The following is a 24735-nucleotide window of genomic DNA, read 5'->3' on the forward strand; positions in this document are numbered from 1 at the left end:
CCACCTCCCATACTTAGCCAACACCCAGACGGTTCTAACCCAACAAATTTGACCTTAAACCGAGCCCTGTAGAAGTAGAACAAACCAAAACAACAGAGCCCCTCTGCTGCTGTTCGTGCAGAACGCGACCGCTGATTCCGGCCGTTCGGCCGCCAATCTCCGGCCACCACCGGCCGGAGAACCACCTGGAAAAACTTTCCAAAGGTCTTGGGATTATAACTCAACTAGAACCAACCTAAAACTCGTCCTGTGGACCAAGAACGAGCCCTCGCACGCAAACCGCTCAGTTTGCGTCTAAACCTGCGTCCAGCATGAACCTAGCCCAAACCAACGACTAAAGCCACTGAACCGTCATCCAAACACGACCCTAGGGACCCTATATCAACCCTCAACCCATTGGTCAGCAAGCTAGAACAATCCATGACAGAAAAACGTGATAAAATTGATTCATAAGCTTTAAAAACGTAGGTTCTATGCATGTTCATGAATGTTCTTCATTAAAACCACATATATCATGCAAGATCATAATTTTCATGCTAAAATCAGAATAATATGACTTAAATGGTGTTCAAGAAGGGATTCAAACGTGCCTTGATGAATATTTGCAAGAAATAACGTTTATGTCGCGTCGTACGGCTCTCCAGGATGAACAGATCTCCAACCAATATAAAATCTTAAAAGCTCGGCTACGGGGCTGTGAAAATCTTGCTGGAACGATGAAGATGATGGAGAAAGGTTGAGGGAGGCGGCTAGGGAGTTGAGGCGTGAGATAGGGTAGAAAATCTTAGGATAATATTTGGGTAGTCTAGGTTAAATATTTAAATAAATACTTTGGGTAGATAATTACTAAAATTTAAACTAAAAAAATACATGATAATTTGCTAAAAACTTAAAAATCCCGAAATAATAAAATAGGTGATTTTTAAAACTTAATAAAAGTCATTAAAATGATTTATTTTAGGTAAAAACGGACATCTAAATATACATATATATAAATACCATAATTTTCTTCAAATTATACCTTAAAATAATATTTTAAGGCTCCTAAAAATCTCCAAAAATATTTTGGGTGAAAACAAACATCTCGTTCGTCCACGGCCCCGCCTACGCGATCATAAAATAAACTTTTTCAAATAAATTCATAAACCACAGAAAACAAATTTAAATGCCGAAAAAATATTTAAAACATGAAAATAAATCACATAATTTAAATAATCACTCATAAAAATAATTTAACACATTTTCACATTATTTTAAACTTATTAAATCTCTTAGTTATGCATGCGGATTTACGTAGCAAATTTCCGGACGTTACAATTCTCTCCCCCTTAAATGGAATTTCGTCCTCGAAATTTGATTTAACTTAGTCGTCTAATAACACATGACTAAAATGTTTCAAAACTAATTTTTTAAACTTAAATCCCAAAAACATAACTTAATTTATATATCTAAAATTCAACTTAAATCTCAAAAAGAAAAAAAAATTCCTAACTTGTCAAACTTAAAATCTAAAATCATAACTTAATCTACAAATCTAAATGTCAAACTTACGTCTCATAAATTATCAAACTTAATTTTTTAAACAAATATCATTCTAGTCATCCTGGTGTGTAACGTGTCTCAGAAACATACTGTAATTTCCATAAATTCTCTACGTAACCGCATTACATAACTAATTTTTTTTTTTTTTTAACTTTAAGACTTTCATAACTTAAAATTATCATTTTCATAAATCATTAAAACAAAAATCATGTGTCCCATGCATAAAACATAATTTAAAACATTTAAAACTTACAGACTGGCAGTGCGGCTTCTGAGCTCCGTGTAGCAGGCTAGTAATCCTCCAAGGACCATGGCTCTGATACCAAATGAAACATCCTAAAACTACTACTGAATTTTTTTTTAAAATCTCTTATTATAAAATAATGAATATAAATATATATATGCCCATACATATATATATCGTACTTAAAAATAACTTTACTTAATTTAAAATAAAAATACACAAAAAATATAATAAAGGTACACGCATGCAATTAAATACTTAAAACTAATTACTAAATAATAATTTATAAGAATGTCATAATAAAATTCCTAAATAATATTTCTTTCAAAAAAATTCATGAAAACTTATAAAATAATTACTTAAATGTAAAATCCATGCATATACTAAAAATCTATAATAATAATACATATGCGGAAATATATGTTCTAGTCTCAACATAAAAATCATCTTAGAGCAATGGTCACGGGTTCTAGCCGCCTGGATACTCATATGCCCTCGCCACCAGTCGGAAACATATTAACTTCATTAACATTCTGTTCACCTGCACCATTTAAATCTAGTGAGCCTAGAGGCTCAGCACGTTCTATCCTTATATAACAAAATGAAACCACACACAAGCACACATCATATAAAATACGTGAATAATAATTATACGTGCATGCTCTTAAAATATTATGCATATAAACATGAATAAATAATTATAATGCTTCATCATCATGCTAAACATAAACATCATATTTAATAAATCTCATAAAATGTCTTATCATAATTTCTTAGTTCTCAACAGGTCGTATCCATGTCGGTGGCATCATACTGAGCGATTGATCAATCTATAAACCAACGTACGCGGCGGTGGAATTTCCACCTCTGTGCTGCCACTTCACCAGCCCTCTCAGCTGGATCCATAAACTCATCATACTTATACATCATTAGGAAGGTCACCGGGCCCAGGTATCCCGTCCTCCAACCACATCACTTTCCACCTTCACTTCAACTTCCATACAAATATATTTTTCTTAACATACATTTAAACTTATCATAAAAATTCTTACATGATGCATGAACTTAAAAAAAATATCATTTATTTCTTTATTTCATGAAAATTTGTCCGTAAATATATATTTAATTTATTTCCTTAAAAATCATACTTATATATCTAATAAAAATGCATGCATGAATTAAATATATATTTACGGACGTTTATTTTTCCAAGGACTTGTTCGAGCTGCTGACCACTTAACTTAAACCCATAAATTTTTAGACTGACTCAAAAACCCAAAAGCCCGACCTGAAAGGCCCATTAAGCTTCATGGGCCCCCAGGCCCATGAAAAACTAATGGGCTTACTAAAAACATAATTTAGGCCCATCAACATATTAACTTAAAGTTAAATTAATAAAATTATTAACTAACCATTAACTTATAAATTTGACCGATAAAATTACTAAACCCGCCACAACTTGGTCCAATAATTTTCATGGATCACACGGCCCATGAAAAATTAGTGGGCTCACTTCATTAATTAATTAAGCCCATAATTAAAATTAAACTAGTCTAATTAATTAATTAACTCGAACCCAAACTCATTTATTATTAACTTAATCTCTTATTTAATTCAAAATAAAAATACCCGAGTCCAACTAATATAAACCAAACCCGAACCAAACTAACTTGACCCATTATATTTTAGACCTAACCCGGACCCGAAAAGCCGAGCCCGGCCTGCCAAAACACCAGACACAACCCTAGCTTACCTCTCCCTAATCCCAACTCGAGGCAGCCCTGAGCGGCTTCCGAAAATCTGATCGTGCCGCCTGCTCAGGCCACCTTTGGATGTGAAACCACCTCCCATACTTAGCCAACACCCAGACGGTTCTAACCCAACACATTTGACCTTAAACCGAGCCCTGTAGAAGTAGAACGAACCAAAACAACAGAGCCCCTCTGCTGCTGTTCATGCAGAACGCGACCGCTGATTTCGGCCGTTCGGCCGCCAATCTCCGGCCACCACCGGCCGGAGAACCACCTGGAAAAACTTTCCAAAGGTCTTGGGATTATAACTCAACTAGAACCAACCTAAAACTCGTCCTTTGGACCAAGAACGAGCCCTCGCACGCAAACCGCTCAGTTTGCGTCTAAACCTGCGTCCAGCATGAACCTAGCCCAAACCAACGACTAAAGCCACTGAAACGTCATCCAAACACGACCCTAGGGACCCTATATCAACCCTCAACCCGTTGGTCAGCAAGCTAGAACAATCCATGACAGAAAAACGTGATAAAATTGATTCATAAACTTTAAAAACGTAGGTTCTATGCATGTTCATGAATGTTCTTCATTAAAACCACATATATCATGCAAGATCATAATTTTCATGCTAAAATCAGAATAATATGACTTAAATGGTGTTCAAGAAGGGATTCAAACATGCCTTGATGAATATTTGCAAGAAATAACGTTTATGTCGCGTCGTACGGCTCTCCGGGACGAACAGATCTCCAACCAATATAAAATCTTAAAAGCTCGGCTACCGGGCTGTGAAAATCTTGCTGGAACGATGAAGATGATGGAGAAAGGTTGAGGGAGGCGGCTAGGGAGTTGAGGCGTGAGATAGGGTAGAAAATCTTAGGATAATATTTGGGTAGTCTAGGTTAAATATTTAAATAAATACTTTGGGTAGATAATTACTAAAATTTAAACTAAAAAAATACATGATAATTTGCTAAAAACTTAAAAATCCCTAAATAATAAAATAGGTGATTTTTAAAACTTAATAAAAGTCATTAAAATGATTTATTTTGGGTAAAAACGGACATCTAAATATACATATATATAAATACCATAATTTTTTTCAAATTATACCTTAAAATAATATTTTAAGGCTCCTAAAAATCTCCGAAAATATTTTGGGTGAAAACAAACATCTCGTCCGTCCACGGCCCCGCCTACGCGATCATAAAATAAACTTTTTCAAATAAATTCATAAACCACAGAAAACAAATTTAAATGCCGAAAAAATATTTAAAACATGAAAATAAATCACATAATTTAAATAATCACTCATAAAAACAATTTAACACATTTTCACATTATTTTAAACTTATTAAATCTCTTAGTTATGCATGCGGATTTACGTAGAAAATTTCCGGACGTTACAAGATATAGTGACTCAAACGGTGGATGTAATAGCTAAGATCAGAGACAAAATGTTGACAGCTTAAAGTCGACAGAAAAGTTATGTCGACCAGTGACGTAGAGATTTGGAGTTTGAAGTAGGTGACCATGTATTTTTAAAAGTGTCACCATGGAAAGGTGTTATGAGATTTGGAAAAAAGGGTAAATTGAGTCCAAGATATATAGGACCTTTTGAGATCCTAGAAAAAATTGGGGCTCGAGCTTACCGAGTATCACTACCACCCAACTTGGGGGTGTCCACAATGTCTTCCATATCTCTATGCTAAGGAAGTATGTGACAAATCCTTCTCATGTTATCCGCCATGAGCCAGTGAAATGGAAGCCAGACTTGTCCTACGAGGAGATGCCTGTTCAAATCTTGGACAGACAAGTTCGTAGGTTGAGAAACAGAGAGATTCCAATGGTGAAAGTCTTATGGAGCAACCAGTTGGTTGAAGAAGCTACTTGGGAAACAGAACAAGATATGCGAGCACGCTATCCTGAACTGTTTGGTAAGTAGAATTTCTAGGACGAAATTCTTTTAAGGAGGGTAGAGTTGTAAGGTCCAAAAAAAAAGTCCACTAGCTTAATCACGATTAATTGATTTAATTATATGATTTAATGCATGTTATTTATAATATTAATTGTTATGTGAATTATGTGTTATATTATTTTTTTTAAAAGTTTTAGGTTGGGTTTAATTTTGGGTCGTAGGGACGAGCCTAGCCTTGAAACGAGTTAAGAAAAATATTTTAAGTAAAGTTAGTAGATGCAGAAGTATTTTATTGAGAGAGTAAAAATTTTAAAGAATTTTAAGTGTAACTAATGGGCCGTGTTGGAGCCCATTAGTCACAGAGGAAAAGCGTTCAGAAGTTTTCTGAACTCTCATTTGAACGCTCACTTTTCTTTCTCAAAATCTCTCTCAAACACTGCGATCTCCAAGTTAGGGTTCTTCGGCTTCTCAAGGCTAGATCGTTCCGCAGTCCAGGTTAATCCCAATCAGACGATCCAGAAAAGTTTTTACTGTTTTTAAACTCATTCAAGAATATAGTTATTTTCAAGATAAAACCCTAGGTGCTTGATTGATGATCTATGAATGTTTTCTTGAAAATTTCTATGAGTATGTTGCTTGATTGTGATACGTGAAGCATTCCTGAGATGTTCGGTTCATGTTTATTGAGTTTTGAAAGTTTTGAATGCACAAGATCAGATTTTTTGGGTAAAAGTAGTTTTGAAGGTTTTTAATTCAACATCTTTGAAATGATTGATGAATTGGTACAAGTTATTTTAAGATTATGATGTTGTTGAATGATATTTTTGATGGAAAAACGTCCCAAAGCATTGTGGGTTTTGAAGAAAGTGCAGAAAAGATCAGTTTTCGGAATCAGACGCCGCGACGGCGCGTCCGCGCTGCCGAGAAGCGCGCCCGCGCCTGAGCTGCAAAATCTCTGCACACAGACGGCGCGCCCGCATTACTAAGTAGAGCGCCCGCGCCGCTTTGTCGCATGAAGTGCGAGTGGGCGGCACGCCTGCGCCGCTTTGTCGCATGAAGTGCGAGTGGGCGGCACGCCCGCGTTGCAGGGCTAGCGCGCCCGCGCTGTTGAGACAGTGCGGCCGCGCCTCAGGCTCGAACTTCCCACCCCATTTTATGAGTTTTTTAGTCCTAAAAATCATGATTTTGATACTTTAATGTATTTTAATTATTTTTAAGAATGTTCATGAAGAATTTTAAAGTTTTCAAGGTCCGAAACGGATGGAATGCCTCACGTGGATCAGTCAATTTATGTATTGCATGATTATGTGATTTTCTCATGAAAGTTAATTTCTCATGAAATGTTTTGACGGATTTTAAGCATGTAGCATCACGAGAAACTTTATGAGCATGTGGAGATTTATGAAATGACATGATAAGATGAATGATATGATGCATGAAAAATATTTTGATGATTTATGCATCTTGTGGTGATTATATGGGGTATGCACTTCGGGATGAGCTCCGGAGCGGCTATCCAAACATGGCTCACGGGATGGTTATACGGGGTATGCATTTCGGGTTGAGCTCCGAAGCGGCTATCCAAAGAATGAAAGTTTACGGGCTTAATGCCATATGCTTGCACTACAAGAAAAAAAGGAAACGACAACGGATATAATCCGTTGTCGTAGGGGTCGAAAAACCGTTGTACTTTAAGGTATTGTTGAAAGTATAACATACGACAACGGTTTATATCCGTTGTGGATTCCAACATATAACAACGGATTTACAACAGTAAATATCTGTTGTCGTACACACTCTTTGACCACTGTTTATAACCGTTGTCTTAAGTTACCTTTCACGACAGTTATAAACCGTTGTCTATTTTGGCATACGACAACAGATTTGCGACACTTTATATCCGTTGTCGTATGTTGAATTCCATCACGTTTTAAAACCGTTGTCGTATGTTGTTTTTTACAACAATTTTAAACCGTTTTCTTAAGTTGATTTTCACAACAGTTATTATTCGTTGTCCTCAACATTTTAAAAATGTTGTCATTATTTAATTTTCACTATGAATTCAAAACCGTTGTCTAATTTAATTAGTGGTATATACCCATACAAAATAAAATATTTACTACATGCATTAAATACGTGGAAATAGTATATATCTTCAAGTCTCAAAAACTGTTACATGAATCTAAATACTTTCGAAGAAATTGTAGCGCTAGTAATTTCGAACCCAACATATCATGGAAGTTGTACAAAAAATATAAATGTACTTATCTGAATTTACTAGTATGAAACCATACATCACATATTTTCGATCATGATTTCCAAAAACAGTTTCTCCTCAATTGTTAGAGTTCGATCTTCAAATAAAGCTCTTCTCCTCAATTTCCAAAAATAGCTAGTTCATTCCACAGCTTCATGCACATGCCCGACATGACTTCCAGTCACCCGACAGCCAAAACTACAAGTAACAACAAATACAAAATAGTGTTACAAGCCATGAATTCTATGAGCTCACTGCAGACTAAGCCTATGCAGACTAAGACTAAGAGACAGGGCAAGTGAAGCATGAGCAGCCACCCTTTTTTCGTTTATTCAATCTTGCAAGAATTCTTTGAGTTCGATGCTCCATTGCATTAAAAAAAACGGACAAATGAACAAAAAAGTGAAGAGATGAACTCAGCTCAATTTGACCAACAAACAAATTAAAGGCAAAGTCATGGGTAAAATCAGAAGCTTCGTGTAAAGAAAGAGCTTTCTAGAATACAAGTTCACGATTTTAATCAATCATACATCGTGACAGCACAACAGCTTTAACCAACCATGGTTAGTTAAAAATAATCTCCAGGGACGATATCTCCAGGAAAAAATAAAAATAATCTTGATTTTAGCTGATAAAATTCCCAAGATTCAAACTAACAGACCACAGGGAAAAATTAATTCTCATCAGCAGACAAATTCAAGAATCCAGGTTTAGGCTTTCCAAATTTGTTAAACCTGTATCACGATAAATCTGCATGAGTAACAGTTATAACTCAAAATAATTCAACCGCTAGCAAGCATCTCCTCAGTACTGTTGAAAACAGAAGCCTTAAGCTAACATTGTTGGGGAGGAAATTCAACACCATTTTATTACATATGAGAATAAATTTACCTTTTAGGTGTACCAATACAGCTCCAGAGATATCATTGAATCCCAAATTCAAAACTTTCAAAGATCTCAGCTCTGTATGAAGCACAAAACAGGTGAAACATTACTTCATATTGTAAAATTAGAATAAATGATGCTTAGAAAGCAGGAGTATCATTCATGATGCTCATGCATTGACACATTCATTCATGATTCTCCACACAGGAGTATGGCTCTATGCAAAAGGACATTTGGATTCGGGTTTCTTCGAGATAATTACATCGTTGATCTGAGACCTCTAGTAAAGAATGGCCGCCTTCTTGATGCTATATCAATGTCTTTGTAAAATGCCCTTTCGTGTTATTTTTATTTTAAACGTATGGACGGAACATTTTAGTGGGCTATTGGGCTAACCTTGGCTTCAGCAATCAGCCCAGGCTTTCTCAATTCCGGTTATATATATATTTAAGTTATCTATTCTATGTTACTTGGGTTATGAAATAAATGGGGATTTAGAAAAAAGTTATTCATGTGACATTAGCATAAATAAATCTTAAAAATTTACACCAAAATTATGAAACTATTACAATAACTTTTCAATCTAATTAAAAATAAATAAATCATTCATTCATTTATTTAATCAAACCTTTATACAAAGGTTTCTACAAAAATTCAAATATTAAAATATATAATATAATGCAATTATCAAAGAACATGTTATAATAAAATTTAGATTTTTTTTATCATTAGTGTGAGTAGTATTCAAGAAATTTTTTAAAAAAATTAAGAGACTAGTAACTGGAAAAATAACAACCATATATTTTAATGCAGACGGTAGATTTCTCTTAAATTATTTAATTAAGTTAATGATCATACCATTAAATTTGATTTTTGATGCTAATTAAGATACTCAAACAATGTTAAGTATTACATATCATCGACATCTGGCATTTCCACGTGGCTTCCATGACAGCTGTAGTAGATTTTTAGGCGGTTACCTAATTAGTTTGATAATTAGAGAATTAGTTTGATAATTAGATGTGTATATATAGATGGACTTCTGTAATATTCTCTAACTTTTGTTCAAGACATTTTTTCTCAATTTCTCTGCATACGAAGCTCTGTTAATTCTTTAATGACAGATCAATAAATATCAAGTGCACTTATTAACAAACAACCCTATGATTTCTCAAAATTATGTTTCCCACACGTCCAGATGTCAAAAAAAACGAAACTGATCAAATTTTTATATAAATAATTAAAACATTATTTCTAGATGATGAATGATGATATTAGATAATTTCTGAAACTAATAAGTACTTAAAAGGAGACATAGATCCGTGACAGGACAGCCCTCCATATACCTGAAAGCATATCCTCTGTAACTACCCACAAATTAAAGAAAATAAGGCAACTGGTCTCTCACATATTCCAGTATTTTTCTTCATCATTTCCTAAGTTGAAGGGTACATAAATAAAAATTAAAAGGGAGTTACCTGAGAGAGCTTTCATATCTGGGCCAGTGATGCAATTGCAACAACTGACATTCAGAAATTCAAGCTTTGCAAGTTCTGCCAAATGCAAACATGATATATATCAAATAATGAAAAGTAAGTTAAATCCTTTATACCGACAACAATTTTCACGTATGGAATTCAGAATGCAAACTCGTGGAGTACTGCAAAAAATACTAATAATCATGACCAAGTCTCTGGATAGTCTGCAAGCTCAATGTTCAATAGTAATCTTCTTGCTAACAATCCTTCCATTTTCAAGAATCCACCAGAATTTCCCAAATCTTTGATCCAAGCCTATTATTATAAATAAAATTTCAATAATAAGAATTTATAAATTAATAAAACCTCAAACTTGCACATATAATCAAGTTTGCATTTAAGCTCAACAAATGCATACAATCTAGCCTCATTTAATTCAATCCCAAAAAGATGCGGTCTGATATAATATTTTTATATTTTTATATTTGTGTGTAACAATTGCAATACAATGAATCACGTAAATGCCATATCCTATATCTAATCTATGTCCATAGAAATAAACAGAGCATACCAACTCTTTAAACAGATATCCTAGATCTAGTTGTCATATAAATCAATGAATCACATAAATGCCATAACAACGTATACCACCACAGATCCAACCATTTTACAGCCTCAATCACCATTATAAAGCTAGAATAAATTGAGATATTGAAATTTTTCCAAAAAAAAAAAAAAGACAATACCATGTAATCGACTATTTTACACCAAGTACTGTGCAGCAAATATTCTCTCATTTCATATTTTCACTTGAACGCCAAAACATGCTAGTGACCCTAAAGCATCTTTTTGCATGACATATTTTATTGACAGTTTATGGACAACCTAGGTCATACCGGACCCAAATAGTCTGATATTTTACCATCTCAAGAGAAACTAGTTAAACTAGAAATTAACTAGTAGCTAGAGGTCTCAAAAAAAAAAAGCTGAATGAACCATCCCATTGTACCACAATCCACAGGTCCTATTTGAGAGAGTAAAAGAACAAAAAAATATAACATATATCTCTCCAGAACAAAAAAGAATATAAGATAATAATTCAGCAGATTGCATGGTAAAGATGAGATTTGACACTGCCATACAACGGTAGACTAAAACTCTGAAGCAATATGAATGATAAAAAGTTTGCAAAGGTGAATCACTCACGTCGAAAGTATGCGTTTAAAATTTAAATACCCGAAGATCCCATATCTCAGGAGGAACAAGATATAAATCTTTTGTATCCTGGCCATATGTCAAGCAAAGAAGTTAATTAAACTGAAAGCATGGAGAATCAAGCCATTTACTAGCAAATCAAAATAAGAGAAGCAATTGAAGAAAACAGGTATCTATAATCTTACGCTCAAAATTATGCTACCAAGGAGCATAAAAGCAGCATCCACCTGCAAAGATGAGAGGACAAGCAAGTAAGCAACCCTGTAATACTGAATTTAGAGCTTGAAAGTTGATGATTACTTCACCTGTTTGGCAATGAAATCCATGATTCCACTCTGTGTTATAGTGCTTCCAGTTTTACGTACCACGTATGCCATGGGAAATTGTCTGACATCCTTATCTGGGAACCTTTAATAATTCCACGAGATTGTAAGAAAATATATCTTTGCAAACTTCCATTTCATGCAACATTAATATTATCCATTTTTAGGCTTACTAAATAACAGCAGCATCAGCAATTTCAGGGTGAGTCAGCAACAAAACCTCCAATTCTGCTGGAGGAACCTATATATAATACAACATCAAGCAGTAACTAATCAGCTGCATCTCCAAGTCGGTCCAGCACAAAACATTTTTTTATTTTACAGCATCATGTTTTCATCCTTCCTCGGCATCGGTTTAATTAATTTACATGACCAAAGAATCATAAATTCACCTAACAACCATTGTACTTGATAAGCTCCTTCAACCGGTCTACCACGAAAACAAATCCATCCTCATCGATGTAGCAATGGTCTACGGTTCTCAACCATCCATCTGAATCTAGAGTAGACGCTGTCGCCTCTTCGTTGCTAAAATACCCTGCATCAAAAAAACTTCTAGGTTATTTTATGCACATGATTTTCATATGAACATGAGGCGAAGCTAACAGTACTTAGCAACACCCTACTCCACAATAGAAATCTTCAAACTTTAAATATCCGCGTGTTTTTAAATTACAATAAGCTTCAAAATATTCTAACTCTTCCTCCAATTGGCCCAATCAAAGTCCCGATTGTAATTTTTTTTTAAAAATAGTTTTTGTTTTAAAATATATGAGAGGACTATTTTTAAAAACAAAAGACAGATAAAGCTGAGATTTTGTCAATTAGAACAAATAAAACAACTCCATGGAAATAAAATTCATCATCACCTCCCCAATTATTATTTTCTAATGAGCAGCAGAACTGAATTGGTCACTTCCACAAATCTAGGCATAAAGTTTCAAAGGATGTCATTTATTCAAGTAAGAAGGAAATATGATTGAATACCTATTTTTTCCTACAATAATATGAAATGCAAAGTAGATGAATTGTACTCAACAATTCTCCATAGAGGACAGGAAGCATTTCAAATGTAATTATGTGAAACCGTTGTTTTTGTTCATTAAAAAAGGATCAACAACAACGATTTTAGTAAAAACCGTTGTTAAATACCAAAAGACAACGGTTTTTTTGAAACCGTTGTCTTTTAGGTGTTGTTGATACCATGATTTGGTGTAGTGTTGTTGATCAACATGAAACTATGAATGACTCGTTATGACGGTTACCACACTACTCATACTTCATCTTTTCAAATTTTTTTATGATATGACTATATTAAAGTTATGTTTATTGCATGAGAGTTTAAGTTAATGTTTTTTTTTTTAAAGTTAGAAAATCCTTTTCTGCATGCTCTTGCTGAGTTTTTCGACTCACTATACTTGAATGGTGCATGTAATGATGATGTGGATGCTTTTATTGATGATTATGTGGGCGGACATGAAGAAGAGACAGGGGTCGGTCCAACGGGCAATGCATGAGTGTGAATTCTTTAGAATGGAAGATGTTTTAAACCTTTTTATTTGATGAGAGGCAAACAAGTTTTAATTTTTTTTAGTTGATGGCCATGTTTTGGCAAATATTTTTAGATGCTATTTTATTTTGTGCACATTTTATACGCTATTTTAATAAATAAGATGATGCTTCCGCAAAATTTTTATTTTTACCAAATTTTTAAGTAAGTATGTTTGAGTAACGTTTCGATTGAGAAATTGGGACGTTACAACTCAAACATGCAAGACTCAATGCGACGGTCACGGGGCCACTGCCATGCTCGCTCATACATCCTCGCCACCGGTAGGAGCTACAAATGAATCATCATACTCACCTGCACCATATAAGCGTAGTGAGCCTAGAGGCTCAACATATCTAATCCTTTATAACGAGGGTTAAAATAATGCATCACATAATCATACTAATACATATAACTTACGTGGACATGCATGCATGATCTTAAAATAATGCATCATTAAAATTATTCATCATCAGTCGTACATACATCATAACTAATTATACATAACATAATTGAGCATGTCATAATCATAAAAACTGAGTATGGTCATATCCATGAATGTGACTAATAACTGTGCCGACTGATCAGTCTAAAGAACCATCGTACGTGGCGGTGGATAAATCCACCTCTATGCTGGTAGTAAACTACCTCTGTGACAGTGGTAAAACCACTTCTATGCCGGTAGTAGAACTACCTCTGTGCCCGTGGTAAACCACCTCTGTGCCGCCACATCACTTCAATTTCCATAAAAATATTTTTCATGCTCAATTCTTATTCATAAACACATCATAAAATATTTCATGTATGCATGCACTTAAAATGTGTCCGTAATATATATTTAATTATTTTCATAACATATGTACTTAATACTTAAAATAAACTTCATGCATAAAATAAATTAAATATATATTTCGGACATAGTAAATTTTTATGGGTTGGTCCAGACTGCTGATCACTCACTCTAATTTCAATAAACTTAATTAAACTTAATTGGGCCTAAATAAAAATATTAAGCCCACTAACTTAATTAAACCCAATAAAACTCTACACTGGCCCAAAAATGCACTGACTGGCTCGAAAATTCTCATGGGCTTCCAAGTCCATAAAAATCATTGGACTAACTTAAATAAATTATTTAAGGCCCCAATAAAATTATTTGGAGGCTCAAATAATTTTTTAACTATTTATTAAAGCCCAAAAACCAATTAAAACATAATATACTTAAAAATTAAAATACTCGAGTGCGGCCCATATAACCCAGACCCGGACTCTACTGACCCTACCCATGACACCCCAGACCCGACCCATACCCAGACCCGACCCTGAACGCACACAAAACACCCAACCCGACACCCCCGATTCCCAGCTTCTCCTCGGCCGTGAGCAGCAGGCTTTGTGGCTTGCTGCCGACCAGCTCCGGCAACCCACCGGACGGAGCTCCACCACCCAGACGTAGCCCACGTTTGGGCGGTTCCAACGAGCCATGCCTTGACCCACCTCGATCCCTACACAGCCCTAGCGAGCCACGCTTCGGGAAACCCGTAAACTGCCGACCTGCTGTGCAACAAAGGAAACCCGATCGGCCTGCTTTCTACCAGGACCTAGACCTGCCTTGGTTCGACCCTAGGAACCCTATCACACTTCTTAACCATGAGCCAGTAGCCTTGGACCGCCCATGCAAGCCATAACCGATCATCTTTGTCCCAACACCAAAACCTTCGCATCCAAGGAGCAACACCCACGACCAGCCATCACTCCTAGCTTTACTTGGTTCGAACCAGCCCCTATAGCCGACCCTAGGGACTCTAGGATGCCCCTCAAACCTGACCAGCAGACCATGCTTGATCCATGAAAAAAAAAACGTGGGGATGAACATGAAGTATTGCAAAGACCGAGAGTAAAAAAATCAAGTTCAAACCAAAACGTAATCATATTAAAGCGAAACCACAAAACTCAATAAAAATCTGTCGTGAATGATCTAAATAGCTCATATGGTGTGAAAGAAAGGAATTAAACATGCCTTTGATTTTATTTAACGAATACTATTGCGTATTCCGGCTCCGGGACGACGAAACGACAAAGAAATCAAATAAATCTTGAAGGCACGGCTATGAAATCTCCTCTGCTGTTAGGGACGAGAGGATGATGATGGAGAAGGGTTCTGACGGGAGAGAAAGGCGTAGGGTATGGGATAAATTTTTGAGTAATCTAGGATTAATTAGGAGATAATTAGGATAATTACTTAATAGACCATGAAAACATAGTTTTAAAAAAATCCTAATTAACATAATAATATGATATTAAAACATTAATCCCGAAATATAATATTAGGAAATTTTTAAAAGTTGATAAAGGTCATTAAAATGACTTATTTTGGGTAAAAACGGACATATAAATATACATATATATAAATACCATAAATTTTGGGGAATTAAAATCTTGAAATAATATTTTATGGCTACTAAAAATCTCATAAAATATTTTGGATGAAAAACTAATATCTCGTCCGTCCACGATTCCGTCTACGCGATCAAATCAATAAAATTCTCAAAAATCTAGAAATTCTAAAATTTGCGGGTTAAATGCTAAAATAAATTAAATCATGCGTATAATTCATATAAATATCATTTAACCCAATAATAAAATTTTAAATAATTATTTTTTCCTAATTATGCATGCGAATTTACGTATTGAAATTTTTCGGGTGTTACAGTTGGCCCGTTTGACAGCTATATATATATATATAATATATATATATATATAATTTCTTATTAATCTCTATCTTTTAGCTTATGCTTTTATATAGCATTACTAATCTTGATTACAAACAAATTTTTATTATATTAATTAATATGCCAAACGTTATCGTGTTAATATTCAATAAATATAGTGTTCAACTGTTCATGATCTGAACATTTTATGGGTGAATAAATAATTTTTTATTAATACTTCTAGATAGTTTGAAGAGTTAACTTGCTTAAGTTACTTTTATAATATCGGGTATAATTGTTTAAAAGTTAATTTATTTATTTGAACAAAAAGTTAATTTATTTAGCTTCGTTTTATATTGTCAAAAATAAATAACTGGTCCATTTTAAAAATGGTAAAGACTAAAGATTGGGAGATAAATCTCCGATTCATCGGTGAAATTTTCTTTTATCCATTAAAAATAAGTTAGCTGTGAGCAGCGAAACATTATGACTGAAATCATAAAGCGTCTATAAGACACCGTTTGGTTTGAGGTATGATATAAGTAATATATAAATAAGTAGTATAATGTAATAAAAATAAATAAAATAATAATAGTTAAAATAATATTAGATTTGTTTGATAGATTATGGTTTATTTGATTTGATTGATTAACTTTTATATAAAAATGTTAAATGACTATTTTGTTCTTTTAACAATAAATAAAATAAAAATTATATTATTTATAAAGAATAATATAGTAATTTGAATTCAATGATTTAATTGATGTGAAATAAATAATTAATGATTTGATTGATGTAAAATAAATAGTTAATATATAGATAAATAATATGATGAGAAGAACGTGAGATAGGATGTGATGATTTATACATATAGTAGTAATACGGTAAACAGAACGGTGCCTAAATATATTATAACAATCAGATGAGAGAAAATATGTCAGATAGCAAAAAACCAAACATATTCTACTGGCAAAAACTATCAGAACTATATCAACAGCTACACCATTTCATAGAGGACTTTTAAGACACAAGACTTTGTTAACCAAATCTGTGATAAAATCAACGAGAAGAATGATAATTAACAGAATCACGCATATCATGTCGTCCTGGCCTAGAACGACTGATGCTATCCAATGAGGATCCATATAATCTGCCTCTGTGGCCATATTCGATAACATCATCGTACGTGGTTGAGCGGGGGTGGCGTCCAGCTACGTCAAAAGGAACTGGGGAATCAGAAAAACTTGCTAACGTAAGAAAGTGTGACAGATCAACAAAGATTCCGATGAAACAAGCAAATGACTGATGGAGAAATCAACAATTACCTCGTGCACTATTACTTTTGTGCTCCGAAAAGTGGCGTGATGGTGGTAATCCCATAGATAGTGGTGAGAATTCCCCCTGATTATCTGGTAGAGGATGCGGCCTTGGTTTGAAAGAAGAATTAACCGTGGGTGACGTCTGTATTTGTAAATTTGCAGATGGCTTGTCTTGGCCAGAAAGCTGTTACACAAAATGGAATTTTGTTACTGTTGCTCACGATAAAGCAACTAATACCAGTTGTCCTCATGCCTCAACGAGTGTGGCATCTAAGTATACACAAGCTTATTAATATCATTTACAAGTAAAAACTTGTCATTATGAAATCAAAGCAAAAGGCGGACGTTCTAAAGAAAAATATATCAAAATTTTCCAAACTCTTGCCAAGTTGCTTACCCCAAACTTCAACGTTCTTCTGTAGAGCGTCACGAGACCAGAGAAAAGCTTGACGGCATACTCTGCAATCTCTTCTGACTCATATTCAGCAAATGCGAAGCCTTTTGGCTTCCCACTTTCCTTGTCGCGGGGGATATGCAACTCCACAACACGGCCAGCTTGAATTAAAATATCATACAGTACCCTTTCACTCACTCTATCATCAATGTTTCCTGGACAATAACTTAAACTCACAATTAGTTTCAAACAAGACCAACTTCAACCAAGCGGAATGCAAAATTTAAAGTTGCAACTTATTCTAAATACTTTTCCTCAATCAACAATCAACAAAAATAAACAAAAAGCGCATCAGCATCGAAAACATAATCCGTGCTCATGCCTATGCCAAATATTCGGAGATGGATAATAAATAATAATCAACCCAGAGCAAGGTCCATATGTGGTCTTCTTGGGAGCGGATAATTTACAATAGATCCATAGGCAACAGTGGATTGAACTATAAGCTTTCAAGGAAAAGACTTCCCTTTCTCAAGTTCAACATGTATTGAAACTTCACTACATATCTCAGTTCCTTTTATTTTAGAATTAGAACAAACAAAAGATAGAGCATCAGTTACAATTACCAATCGCCGAACACCAATAAAGCAACTAATGACGAAAACTATGTATGCCAGATAAACTGTCGGAAAAAAGATATACAGTAAAAAAGGAAACAAAACGAGGATTCACCCTAGAATGCCCTAATAATTGTTCCCCGCCAAACCAAATTGAAATCACAATTGAATCAGGTCATCACTTACCAACGTAGACAGAGGAATTGGAGTTGTTAGCCATGATTAAGACAAATCTGCGGAAGAACAGCAGCAATTTAGGAATGTACGGAATAAGAAGGATGAGGCCCGACTCCTGAGGGAACGAATGTGGTGTAGTAGGATCCCACGACGACGTATTGGGATTGGATTGGATTGGATTGCGGAGACAGGTGGGCCCTGTGCTAATTTACAGTACTGGGCCTTTTATTTTAAGCCCTTTTGGGTTGAGTTTAGTCCATAAGGTGCGAATTATGGGTTGGGTATGGGTTTTTCCCAATAATTTCAACAAAAGCTTCAATCTAAAAATTTATTTATGAAATATTTTTTTCAAATAAAATGGTGAGATAATTTGTAATTTCAAGTGTAATATGTAACCCTTCGTATACATGTAGCATCATCCTTGTTTAATCATGATGGGTGTCCTTGTTTGACAGGTTATAATACCCCCCACAAGCTTGGCCCATATAGGCTCAACCCATGACATAACTCAATCCAATGAGTCCATGGGCTTGACACAGGTATTTTGAGATAGCACTTATCCGGTTCATTAGTTGGTCGACGAGTTGAGCATATGCAAGAATGACTCTCTTCATATGGGGCCCAGACCCATGTCATAACACTAGAATATCCTATTTAAGAAAACAAATGTTTTTTTTTTTTTGGGATATGATTCCATCTGGCAAGGATCCGATTACCTAGAGTCCTGCAAAGAGATGAAATAACTTATTATTTATGTTATAAATATCAAGTTTGCCTCCATTTTTTTATTCATTCACGCATATTATTTACTTTACCACATATATTTTCTCCATTCTTCGTAGTCTTGGATGGGAGCTCATAATTGAAGGTATAAAACTTCTCCAATCCCATTAAAGAGCTCACTTTAAAACTTTGACCAATAAAGAAATCATAATCACAGTATTTTATGAATTTTCTTATAATCTAGATTAGATGTAAAATATATTACATTTCATATTTTACAATATGTTCATCCAATATTTGATTCAAATTTTATAAATTGATGATTTGTACCATTATCTAAACCTAAGGTACCGCTTGTAAGTGTGATGAGATAAATAATACATAGATAAGTAATATAATATAATAAAAAATAAATAAAAAATGATAATGAATATAGTATTTGATTTGATTGATGGATTATAATTTATTGATTTGATTGATAAAATTTATATTAAAAAATTACAAATTACCATTTTATCCTTTTAAAAATAAAATAAAATATGAATAATATTATTTATAAGGGGTAATATAGTAATTTAAATTAAATAATTTGATTGATGTAAAATAAATAATTGATGATTTGATTAATATAAAATAAATAATCAATAGATGGATAAATAATATGATGAAAAAAAAGTGGAATTTGATAGAATAAATTATACATATATTAATAATATAAACTACCAAACGGAGCCTAATATATTGATTTATCGTTGTATTATACAAAGTCAAAGTCACGAGAAAATGGTAAAAAAAATTGATTCTTCATTTATGGAAATTGTGATTATGTGTAAATATATATAAAGAAAAATTGATATAAATCAAAGCCAAAAATGGGCGACAGAATCCCGGCGCAGTGATGCTCGTATCCTAATTTCTTTCCAAAGAATCGAGGGACGCCATTACTTGAAAGAATTCTTACTCAAAGCTAATTTAACGTCGTTTCTTAGTTCCGCGCGCCTCGCGTTTTCTTGTGTCCGTCTTCACTTTTTTTTTTTTTTTTCCCGGCGACAAAGTGGGCTCTGTGCCCTTGTGATTCTCTCTTGTTCGTGTCTTTTGTTTTCACCTGATTTACTTGCTGGGTACGTGGGGATTGCGGTAAAATTTTTGAATTCGAGAACAATCAGACCTACTATGACATCCGCGGTTCGAGATTTTATTATATATTAAACGATAAAAGGAGAAACTTTTCACTTTTCAGTGGAGACCATCCCTCAAATCCGTTACAGTAAGACGGAAGCAACAAGATCAATTGCTTCTTCTCTCTTCTCTAGAGGCGTGAAGGAAAATCCCCAGTTGAGTTAGATACAGCTCTTGGGTGTGGGCATCGGATTGGTGATTCTGGGTTTCGATTATTTTTGAAGGCCTGGTTTTGGATCAGGGAATTTTGGCGGAAGATATTGTATTCTTCTGATTCGGATCTTTTTCTTTTGATCTTCATGCTTTTATTTTCTAGCTAACAAAACGGGAATCGCGTGTCTGGATCTATGAATCGAACCCTTTGTTTTTTCGGTCAATTCGTTCCCCTCGATTGGCTCCTCTGCGATCAAGAATATTACAAGCTTTTTCTTGACCATCAGAGTTGTTGAGCTTCGATAGATTTGTGGTTTCTTATATTTTGTATAACTTGTACCAAACACGTCATCAGCCTCTGGTGAAAGCTTCCCATGTTCATAAAGTATTCTTGGTAGAATCCAGAGCAGTACAGCTCCTGGTTATGCGAATGCTGACACTTGCATAATTTTTTTTTTGGTATCAGTGCATGGAAATCTTGATCTTGATCCTACTATGATCTATTTTAGTTTCCTATGGGTTATCTTGTTCATCATCATGTCAATCTGCTGATTTTACCTTTAAAATACACGGTGTCTGATTTCCACGCAAGCAATTGAATCTTAGAGCTGATGTTTTGTAATTCAATGTGTTCATATTCATGCTAGGAAATTGAGACTTTTTTCTCGGTGTCCACCCTTTTAAGCCCTTTTTGATCGGGGTGACAGGGCTATTGTCTCCCCTGGTAGATCTTCTTTTTTTTTTTCGAATTTTTTGTGTAATTTAATCAAGATTCAAGTTTCACCCCAAAAAATGATTCACAATTCCCCCTCCCCTGGCCTGGTTAACTTCACCGCAATTCCTTCGTCTAACTTTCCCTGTTTAGTTTAAATTAATTTTAATATAGCTCCTTTGACTTCCATTGTAGGCTATTCCTGGTGTTTTTGTTTGGTAGAAGTTTTCTCTGATAGCAGCACTTGGATTGATGTGCGATGCAGAGGTCACGCAGAGCTCTTCTACAAAGAAGAGCTTTGGAGAAGGCTATTTATGGACGAAACCAGTTATATAAGGTTTCTCTTTCTTTTGTGATTGTTCTATGGGGTCTTGTGTTCCTCTTGAATACATGGATTGGCCATGGTGATGGTCAAAAAGGTCAGTTATTCCTCTTGAAGAACTCTTTTACTGATTTCAAGTACAAACTGTTTTCAATTTACGGGTTTAAAGCTGAATTATCAACAACTGGTTCCCTTCCTCATTCATTGCTTGATTTAGCTCTCTTTCTAGAGATACTATTTATATGTGTGTGTGTGCATGCGTGACGGGTGTGGCAGTATCAAAATATGAGTTGTGAGTGTAGATTTTATTCGTCGGAGGTTAAATTTCATGTATTTGAGTGGTTCATATGAATCTGGTTACATGTTGTGGGTCAACTACTGTTCTGTTATCTTATATGGTTGACTGTGCATGGCAAAAGTTTAAATGCAACACTTGATATGTCTTGATGGTTTGACTAATTTGAGTTTACCATTACTATCAGTTGCAACTTTAAGTATAGTGGTAGATTCTCGGTTTTACGCGTCATAAGTTGTATGGTGCCTAACTTCAAAGTTTGTTGCTTAAAATTGTAATTGTATTTGTTTTCAACAACTGAACTTTGCTTGCCTTCTGGTGGTGTAGATGAACATCTAGAACTTTCTTCTGATACAAGAACAAGGAACAAAGACAAAGGGGCGTGCAACGGGGATTCAACTTCTGTATTACATGAGAATAGGGAATTCTCAGAGGGCACTGAATCCGAAGTTTGCTTTGTTAAGTCATCCGTTGGTGATACAAAAACAGGTTTCAGTAATGTTGAATCACAGGGTACGTTGGAAAGTATAAGCCCCAAGTCTGAATCTGCATTAAATTTAAATTTACCCACAAATTCGGAAAAGGAAAAAAATAAAAATGACCGGTTATTACATACAGCAACAATTGGCCTCGGTGAATTTAGGAACAAAGCATTAAGTTCTAGAAGTAGATATCTTAATGATCAGAGCGGAAGCATTGTACATAAATTAGAGCCTGGAGGAGCAGAATACAATTATGCTTCAGCGTCAAAAGGTGCAAAGGTCTTGTCCTACAACAAGGAAGCTAAGGGCGCTTCAAATATCTTAATCAGTGATAAGGACAAGTACCTTCGAAATCCTTGCTCTACCGAAGAGAAGTTTGTTGTGATAGAACTTTCCGAAGAAACCTTGGTAGATGCTATTGAAATAGCAAATTTTGAACTCCATTCCTCCAATCTAAAAGATTTCGAGCTACAAGGCAGCCCTGTTTATCCTACAGATTCATGGGTTGAGCTTGGGAATTTTACTGCTGCAAATGTGAAGCATGCTCAAAGATTTGTTCTTCCAGACCCAAAATGGGCGAGATATCTTAAAATAAATCTTCTTACTCATCATGGTTCAGAGTTCTACTGCACACTCAGTGTTCTTGAGGTGTATGGAGTTGATGCTGTCGAGAAAATGCTTGAAGACCTTATTTCAGTTCAAGATAAGTTATTGGTATCTGAAGAAACAACTACTGAACAAAAGCCCGTGTCAAGCATGCAAAACCCACACGAAGATTTAATTGATAAACCCAATGCCTCTGTAGGAATCTCTGATGTGAAAGTTGGAAGTGTTCCTGATCTAGTTGAAGAAATCCAGGGACAACAGGTTAGCAGGATGCATGGGGACAGTGTTCTTAAAATTTTGATGAAAAAAGTTAGATCGTTGGATTTGAATATAGCTGTTCTGGAGCGATATTTGGAAGAGCTGAACTCCAGATATTTTGAAATATTCAAACAACTTGATAAAGAAATCGGAGACAAAGGTCTCCTACTCGACAACATCTTGTTGGACATCCAGAGTTTCTCTAAAAGCAAGGATGACATGGTATGGAAATTTACTTTTGTGATCATGGAGACCATCAGTTAATAAATCTTTAACCTGAATATTCATGACTGTTGCAGATAAAAGAGATCGGTGATATTTTGTCCTGGAAAACCCTAGTTTCCATGCAGCTGCACATGATAATCAAAGAAAACTCCCGTCTGAGGTCGCATAAAATTGATTTCAATAATGCAACATGTATATATATATATATATATAGTTTATCGATCTTAACGTATTCTCTTGCATCTCATTTGCAGTTTGGAGGTGGAAAGAGTTGGGAGGAATCAGTTGCATTTAGAGAACAAAGGGATCATCATTTTTCTTGTATGTTTATGTTTCGGATTCTTAGCTCTTATGAGGCTAGTGATAGGGATGATATGGCCACCCCAACAACTGAATGCGGCGGAGAAGTCCAGAGAATTTTGCAGTGAGAGGTCGTCTTCTCCTTCTCCTTGGTTTTGTCTATTGCTCTCGACAACACTTACTATGGTCATCCTCTCCTTGTAGTTTTTTTGCAAATATCAACTCAATCATCTCTTCACACCATCATCACTGTTAGTCCTTAGATATCTCACATGGCACCACACAGCTTGATGATCGATCCCGATGAGTCTTATGGTTTGACCATATTGATGGTTTTGCCCAAGAACCCCATTAATCGTTAATCTTGCATGTATTCCTGAATATTCAAATGAACAAAGAAGATTTGTGGCTGTTTTATATACCAAAGTTCATTTATTTTGTAAATAAGTTCTTGTCAAAGGCCCACAGTTTATTTTAAAAGGTGTTTGTTATGTTATTTGTTGAAAAGAAAATCCTCAAAAAAATTGTTTATTATAAGCTTAATTTTCGCTGAATCATCAATTTTGGTTTTTATCGAAAAAAAGGAAAAAGATGGTGATTATGTTATGGCACGTTTATAAATCATTAAATTTTTATTCTACTATTCATTATTAAGGGGGGGAAAAGTACTTGTTTTCAAGTGATAATACTTGATATCATGTAACTTTGAATTATTTATTGAATTGTATGTTATCTAGGAGTGATTTCCTTTCCTTGTCATCGAGGGAAAAATATGCTAATTTTAAGGCAAGACCATCTCCAATCTAACACCAATTTGACGTAAAACGTTAAATTGGTGTTGGTTTCATTCCTTCATCAAGCGCTATATTTAGCGTTATGTTGGATGAATGCTAGAGTGTTGCACCAAATTTGGTGCAACATTATAACAATAGCGTTAAACTTTTTTTGTTTTTTTGTTTTTGTTTTTGTTTTTGTTTTTGTTTTTTTTTTTGTAATTGTAGTTTAATTTTCAATTAATAATTAAATTTTTATTATTTTTTATAATTTTTTTAATTAAATAAAATTTACAATTAAAATATAAGTTTAAGTATTTAAAATAATTA

General features: G+C 34.6%; 2 protein-coding genes across 3 annotated transcripts; one reads left to right on the plus strand and one right to left on the minus strand.

The window, feature by feature from the left end:
* Positions 1 to 16699: 16699 nt before the first annotated feature.
* LOC140884800 (uncharacterized) lies at positions 16700 to 18489 on the minus strand. The gene is made up of 4 exons (XM_073291658.1): positions 18387 to 18489; positions 17587 to 17798; positions 17196 to 17373; positions 16700 to 17096 (listed from the first exon to the last, which is right to left on the minus strand). Exons 1-4 carry the CDS (start codon positions 18418 to 18420, stop codon positions 16930 to 16932), a joined length of 591 nt encoding a protein of 196 aa, XP_073147759.1. The 5' UTR covers positions 18421 to 18489; the 3' UTR covers positions 16700 to 16929.
* Positions 18490 to 19975: 1486 nt separating this feature from the next.
* On the plus strand, positions 19976 to 24106 carry LOC140880325 (SUN domain-containing protein 4-like). Of its 2 annotated transcripts, none has more exons than XM_073284667.1 (5): positions 19976 to 20541; positions 21340 to 21563; positions 22089 to 23329; positions 23407 to 23492; positions 23587 to 24106. In XM_073284667.1, exons 2-5 carry the CDS (start codon positions 21404 to 21406, stop codon positions 23834 to 23836), a joined length of 1737 nt encoding a protein of 578 aa, XP_073140768.1. In that variant the 5' UTR covers positions 19976 to 20541; positions 21340 to 21403; the 3' UTR covers positions 23837 to 24106. The 2 variants fall into 2 exon arrangements, with proteins under 2 accessions (XP_073140768.1, XP_073140771.1); XM_073284670.1 differs by having other exon boundaries at positions 21367 to 21563.
* Positions 24107 to 24735: the final 629 nt, after the last annotated feature.

The sequence above is a fragment of the Henckelia pumila genome, chromosome 2, assembly GCF_033568475.1.
Source record: "Henckelia pumila isolate YLH828 chromosome 2, ASM3356847v2, whole genome shotgun sequence".
NCBI classification, from domain to species: Eukaryota; Viridiplantae; Streptophyta; class Magnoliopsida; order Lamiales; family Gesneriaceae; genus Henckelia; species Henckelia pumila.

Bases quoted from the DNA above. Each gene is read 5' to 3' on its own strand.
- LOC140884800 (XM_073291658.1), bottom strand. From the start codon at position 18,420: ATGGCTAACAACTCCAATTCCTCTGTCTACGTTG. The intron at 17,799-18,386 runs GTAAGTGATGAC...GTTATTGTCCAG, and splicing joins CAATTCCTCTGTCTACGTTG to GAAACATTGATGATAGAGTG. The intron at 17,374-17,586 runs GTAAGCAACTTG...TTTGTGTAACAG, and splicing joins GAAGAACGTTGAAGTTTGGG to CTTTCTGGCCAAGACAAGCC.
- LOC140880325 (XM_073284667.1), top strand. From the start codon at position 21,404: ATGCAGAGGTCACGCAGAGCTCTTCTACAAAGAAGAGCTTTGGAGAAG. The intron at 21,564-22,088 runs GTCAGTTATTCC...CTGGTGGTGTAG, and splicing joins CCATGGTGATGGTCAAAAAG to ATGAACATCTAGAACTTTCT. The intron at 23,330-23,406 runs GTATGGAAATTT...TGACTGTTGCAG, and splicing joins CTAAAAGCAAGGATGACATG to ATAAAAGAGATCGGTGATAT.